Source organism: Pteropus vampyrus, unplaced genomic scaffold, assembly GCF_000151845.1.
Source record: "Pteropus vampyrus isolate Shadow unplaced genomic scaffold, Pvam_2.0 Scaffold356, whole genome shotgun sequence".
Classification (NCBI taxonomy): domain Eukaryota; kingdom Metazoa; phylum Chordata; class Mammalia; order Chiroptera; family Pteropodidae; genus Pteropus; species Pteropus vampyrus.
This window is the reverse complement of record NW_011889137.1, coordinates 335,326-341,758: the sequence shown is the minus strand read 5'-3', so window position 1 is coordinate 341,758 and position 6,433 is coordinate 335,326. Positions and strand designations below refer to the sequence as shown.

Here is a 6,433-nt window from a genome sequence, read left to right as displayed (position 1 = left end):
GCCTGGCTGTATGGGATGCAGGTGGCCGGCTTGCTCCTGGTCTGCGCTCTGCAGTTTTTTAACTCCATGATTCTTGGATCACTGCTCATCAGTTTCAACCTTGCAGTGTTAATTGCAAGAAAACTGCAGGTAGGACTTTGTCCTCAGAGTAAACTGTTTAATTGTGTGGTTTGCGGCGCGCTAAGGGCAGTACTTGCTCTTTGTCGAAGTGCGTGGGGGAGCATTTCTGTTTTCAGGCTCCCGTTACGCCATCCCTTTGATGTGAAACTTAGTATTTCTTAGAGAATTAGAATCTTGATTCGGTTCAGGGATTAGCCAGAGATGCGTACTTGAATGCCGTTGACTTAAATTTCAAATTAAAGAGGAAATTTTTAAACTTTTTCCATGCACGAGCTCAAGCATAAGCAGTGTCGTCTGTGGGGATGTGCTCGTCATAGCCTCCCCGGCTGTGGGCGCCTTGTCACCATCTGTGCAGCAACGCCGCTCCTGCCCCACACTTCCACGCCACGCCAATGTTTGGTTTTTTTTTTTTTTTTTTTTTTTTTGCAAGGCAACCCTTGGTTGACCTCACAGATTGCAAGGACCTTGTCAGCTTACGATCTCTTATTTTTTTAATTTTTTACGCCCACAGCACCTGGTCTCCCTCGGTGGTCTCCCATCCAAGTACTAACCAGGCCCGACCCTGCTTAGCTTGCGAGATCAGGCGGGATTAGGCTTGTCCAGGGTGGCCTGGCCGTAGACCACTGATTTTTTAAGGGCATTAAATTGACGCCTTTGAGGATCTTGGAAGTCCAAATAAATACCTTCAGAAATAACGGGGCATTTCCTAGGGTGTCATGTTTGAAAGCACTGACCTGATCTTTTGGCTTTATGAAATCATTAAAATTTCTTAAATTTATTTAAGACTTAAGGGTCAGTTGTTTTTCCTTAATACTGTCACAAAGCCTGTTTTCTTTCTCAAAAGCATGTGAGAAACATTTCTCATAAACACTTTTATATCAAGAAGCTGTTTTGTTTTCTGCTTTGGCAAGAATAAATCCTTTTTCTTATCAGTATTTTGAGTGAGAGCTGCTATGGACAGTCACGAAGATGTCTAGAAACAGGCTTTTAGTTGACTATCAAAAACATTAGTTCTCATTCATACTTTTAACCTTAATTATAAATGAATATCATTCATTTGAAATCTTTAGATATTATTATATTTGATAATCTGTGAAGATATCTGAGGATCATGAGAACACTAGCACCTGTCACAGAACGCAGTTGCCTGTCTGGTACTGATAGGTCTTCTCTTTACCTGGTTGTAGCTACGTCAGCGTGTGCCGAACACCTCCTAAGCGCAGACTCCAGACTCTGGTTCCGAAGGTCTTAAAAAAGGGGCTAGGACACAGGACACATTTTATAGAGATTCTTATTAAAGGGCCATTTACTTATTGAAAATTACAGATGTTAAGATAGTATAACCTCATGAAAATTAGCAGGTTATATTTCCCACAGGTTTTCCCTATATGTTGCATGATCCAGTGTTTTAAATCCTTAAGTAATTGTATCTTGAATGTTTATGAAGTTATATTAAAATTTAAGGGCTAAAACTGAACTCTTTTAATTTCTAGAAAAACCTGAAAACTGGAAACTTCCTTAACAGGCTCGGGAAGCTATTGTTACATGTATTTGTGGTTTTATGTTTGACACTTTTTCTCAACAACGTTATTAAGGTAAGTTAATAAAATGACATTAACTTATTGTTACTAAAGTTACCAGTTTTGCTTTAAACAGTCTCCGTCTTAACTTGGTTTCAGTAACAGGATCACTGTCTTGATTTTCGTCACTGGTCTCTGTTCACTCTTTAACATGCTCTACCTGGAACTCACCTTTTCAGTGAGTTTTAAACTTTTTAGAAGTTCAAGTTTAAAAGCATTAAACAAGTATTCTTCTAAATTTAAAAAATCATGCTTTTTAGAGATTATTTTCTGCACTGTGGTCTGAAAAAATCAGCTGGCCTGATTTTTACTGGGTTAAGTCGACAAATAAACCCCTTCACTGTCAGAAGCGCATCGCTTACGAAATGGTCATGTCCCTTCTGAGAGGCCACCAGGGATAAGGCGCGTCTGCATGTGCCCGGCAGACCCCTTCTGCATGAGAGTGGCAGCCCCTCTTCCTGAGTGTTGACTATCGTGGAAAAAGAGACTTCACTTAGCCAGCCACATTAGACGCTCCTCTCTGGGCCCTTGTACTAGGCTCAGTGCCTGTCACAGCCTCATCTGAGTGGTACACTGAGCATTTCCGAAAGACCGGGAAGATGGGGGCACACATCCACCCATCCCGAGGTTCTGCATGCCCGGGGTGCGCACCCCGTGCGAGCCAGCAAGAGGAGCTATGCGCCCTGACCACTGTCTTGACCCCACAAAGACTAGCGGCTGAGCTGCCCCTTGGTGTTCTGCCAGTGACCTACAGTGGGAGGAATTGGGAGAAACGGTCTGAGACCCTTCGCTGCTGTGACTGTGTCCATGGGAAAACCTGTCAGGTCTCCGCTCCGGGACAGTCAGGGTCTCCTGAGCAGCTGCTGTGTCTTGGCCCTGTGGCCCCGTGTGTGACCAGATGTCCGTGCCCCTGCTGGAACGCAGCTCACCTCTGCTGAACCATTTCTGTGCTAACCTCAGTTCTGGGTTCTTCTTTTCTCTTCTAGGTTCATTTTTCTTCTGATACAATTTCTTCTCTGTTTGTTATAGGGATTTTTGTAAGCCATAAGTCAAAAATAAAATTCTGTGAATTAGAAGCATAATCACTGATGCTAAACACTGGCGTTTGTTTGTCTGCTCACTGGGTTGGACGACCGGGTCTGAGACAGAACCCGCCAAGCCAGACAGGCCTTGTGGGCCGATCTGAGGTTTCCAAGCTAAAAAATACTACTCGGTGGGCTTCAGCCATCTCCCTCCCATGAAAACAAAGTTTGTCTCTTATCCACTTTGCATATAGAACTTAAGGGTGAGATTGTTTGAAAAAAAGGGTTCTGCTCAAAAAAAGGAACAAGGCAGCTCGGAAGTCCTGGCTTTAGGAGTGCTCAGTTCTGAGACCCGCTGTGAACATTCACACTCACGCACACGCACTGCTGTGAAACTGCACACGGAGTCTGCGTGTTCGGGGGTTGTCGGGAAGCCATGCGTGAGGCGCTGTTAGCAGCTTCTGTCTCATCCCTCCCCAACAGAAAATTCTCAACCTGAAGTCCGACGAGCACATATTCAAATTTCTGAAGGCAAAGTTTGGGTTCGGAGCCACAAGGTATGACTGAATTTAAAATCTGTGTTTTTCATTTTTTCTTAAATAAAATGTTTGCTTTTTTATATTAAATTAGCAGAGACTTTAAAACAAGTTACCATTGCGGCTTCAGCTATTAATTTGAGGCTCATTTTGAGGAAAAAACTGTGGCTTACTTATCTCGTTTTGAATTTAATACTTTCCTTTCCATTTGTTCCCTAGAGATTTCGATGCAAACCTGTATCTGTGTGAAGAAGCGTTTGGCCTCCTGCCTCTGAACACGTTGGAAAGGCTTGCGGACACGCTGCTCTTCTACATCTACGTGTTCGTTCTGTGCGTCACGGCAGCTGCAGCGCTGGCTGTCGCCTTCCACAACCTCAGGTCCGCATGCTTCAAAACTAATGAAATATCAGACACAGAACAGTCGTGTTGCTCAGCTGAAAAGGGGACACGTCTAGTTGGAGCGGCCTGCACTCGGCAGCCAGGTGTGCGGTCACTGGTTGACGGCAGGACGTGGCGTGGACACTGCCCACGGGTGGGCTTCTGTCCCAGCCGCATGCCTGGGTACCGTGCGACCCGTCACCCTATCTGTAGACCAGGAATGCCAGCAATTCTGACCCAGTTCATCTGTTAGCCCCACGAGCGACGTGCTGGTCGGTTACGGCGCAATCGTCCTCCACAGAGGAACTGAATTCCAGCGCTGCGGGCACACTTCTACTTTTCCTTATTCGTAAACACTCGAAAAATACCGATAACTTACAAAACGCCTTTCAAGATCTTAGTTCCGGTGATTGCCGAGGTTTTTTTTTTTCCTATTCTCATAATTTAAAGGATAGAAGTCACTCTAAATTTTTACTTAAGATGAAATTTGTTAAATTTTAGTTATCCTGATTGTTAATGCATTTATGTTATGACACTTAGCCTCATAAAATGGTAAGTGGTGATTCATTTTATCTTAGGGAAATAATACATTTCTAAGTATACGAAAGCATATGTCTTTTGTATCTTCTTTTAAAAAGACTTAACTAAATTAAAATCATGTGTCCAGTAACCTTGTATGTGTGCTGTTCTCTTCAGTGATCCCATAGGCCGGTCTGTGGGTAACGTGGCGAGGCGCACACTCAGCCTGAAGCCAGAAACAGCCTACAACCTGATGCACACCATTCTGTTCGGGTTCTTGGCATTGAGCACAATGAGGTATTTTTGTGTTCATCTGTCCGTCTGACTTTTTTTTTTTATTTAACCACTCTTTTCTTTGCCTGACATAAGTTAGCGATATAATTTGGAAACTGACAGTCATCTTCATTAATGATTGTGGTCACCATAAAATGTCCTCGTCTGCTATCCTCTCCCAGGACAAAATCTCATTTATTAGTAGTTTTTTCTAGTTACCAACATTCCTCAATTTTTACTTATGACACTTCTCAAAAGACAATGAAACCGAGCGAGGACCCTTTGGCAGATGTTTCTGCGAGGTTTCCGTAAGATTTGACCATCACAGACAGAACAGCTGCCTTCACAGCTGTCTCGGGCCCCAGGTGTGCACGCAGCCGGCACTCGCTGACCCGTGCTCCGTCCCCACAGAATGAAGTACCTGTGGACGTCACACATGTGCGTGTTCGCCTCTTCCGGCGTGTGCAGCGCTGAACTGTGGGAGTTGCTTCTGAAGCTGATCCATCTTTACAACCCAAAGAGGGTCAGTGCCTGCCCGTTTTCCACTTCGTTTTTATGGCTTTTGGTATTTCTTTCATACCAGTTCTGTTTTTTAGCTGTCTGATAAAATGGATACTGAAATTCGAAGCTAAAAATAGTTAATTGATACATAAAATTATGATTTCATAAGGAATTATTTTTTAATTTTAATTTTAAATTTTATTTTTTAAATCATTTTCCCCTAGACAATAAGTTAGATGTTCTCATTTTACAGAATTTGGAAATACTGAAAAGCACAGAAAGAAAAATTAAAAGTCACCAATAATCCCATTATCCAGAGTTACCACTATTGTAATTGTACTGAATTATCCTAAAAATAATTATTGTGTGTGTGGCGATGACTAATAGCCTGTCGATGGCGTTTTGTGTGTCCTGCCCTGTACACTCGCTCGCTAGGTGGCGGTATGGTGGAGAGTACAGGTGTCTTGTGCGTGTCCCTTACACTGCCTCGGTTGCTTGATACATTGGAGACTCATGCTCCATTAAATAATATTTCTGTTGTTTAAAGAAAGTCATATTTTTACAAAGCAAAACTTTAAGGCAGAAAAGTGTTGATAACACTTGTCCCCTACGTGACGTCTTCCCTGTGCAGATCTGGGTGCTGCGGTATTCCGTGCCCGTGTTGGTGCTGCTCTACCTGTGCTACAAGGTAAGACATTTTCCCCGTCTCGTCCCTGTCTCCGGTCTGTGTCGCAGGAGGGTCACTTTGACTCGGTGTGCTTTGTGTGTTACTGGCAATTGGCTTTGATTGCAAGACCCATCTGTTTCCCAGATAGTATTTAAGAAGTAAAGACGCCATAGCAAAAACGAGAGTGAGCGTATGTTCACCTCCGTGTTCTGCTAGGTGCTCGCTGCCACCTTCGTAGGAAGGCTGGACACACGTGAGCAGGTGCAGCCGAGGCGAGCCGTGCTGTCTGTCGTTCGGTCTTGGTAGGAAGCCGTGACATTGCCCACACATCACCTGACCCGTCTCTGGAATGGCACTACTGTGCTTCAGTTCTGAGATGCAGGTTGTTAGTCGCCCCAACTGCTTTGGCTCTTGCCACATCTTGGCTATGTAGAGTCTTGACTTGTCGCCTGGGCAGGGAGCCTAGGCTGTTGTATCCTTTGAGCTCTCAGTGTCTCTTTTTTAAAAGATCTTATGTGCTTTTTTAAGTTTAGGTGTTTTTCTCCAAATTTTGTTTTAAGTTGGAACAGTGGGTTTCAAAGTCGGCCGTGCGTAGCCCTGTTTTGGGAAGGCGTCTGAGGGGCGGCCATAGCAGCCAGCTTTGGGTTCATTCGCTTATATTTTCATATAAGATTTTATTTGAAGCAAAAGGTTTAGGCCAAAAAGAATGTTTGATTATCAGTATGTTAGATAATTCTACTGTCAATATTTCGAAAAATTATGTTGTCACGTTCCTGTTGATCCGTACATTACTGTCGCAGGCAGAGGAGGACTGTGTTAGCTGCCAGACACCAGGAA

The 6,433-nt window shown here is 43.8% G+C and overlaps 1 protein-coding gene and 1 pseudogene across 1 annotated transcript in view; one reads left to right on the top strand and one right to left on the bottom strand.

Annotated features, from left to right (window-relative positions):
- The window catches only part of DPY19L3 (dpy-19 like C-mannosyltransferase 3), a 40,610-nt gene that overhangs the window by 19,223 nt on the left and 14,954 nt on the right, over window positions 1-6,433 (top strand). Inside the window, exons 8-15 of the mRNA XM_023522703.1 lie at window positions 1-129; window positions 1,614-1,715; window positions 3,206-3,279; window positions 3,478-3,636; window positions 4,333-4,452; window positions 4,840-4,951; window positions 5,561-5,710; window positions 5,813-5,898. Coding sequence (XP_023378471.1) covers window positions 1-129; window positions 1,614-1,715; window positions 3,206-3,279; window positions 3,478-3,636; window positions 4,333-4,452; window positions 4,840-4,951; window positions 5,561-5,710; window positions 5,813-5,898 — 932 coding nt within the window. The remainder of the gene's footprint in view (window positions 130-1,613; window positions 1,716-3,205; window positions 3,280-3,477; window positions 3,637-4,332; window positions 4,453-4,839; window positions 4,952-5,560; window positions 5,711-5,812; window positions 5,899-6,433) is intronic.
- On the bottom strand, window positions 623-741 carry LOC111731232 (annotated as a pseudogene).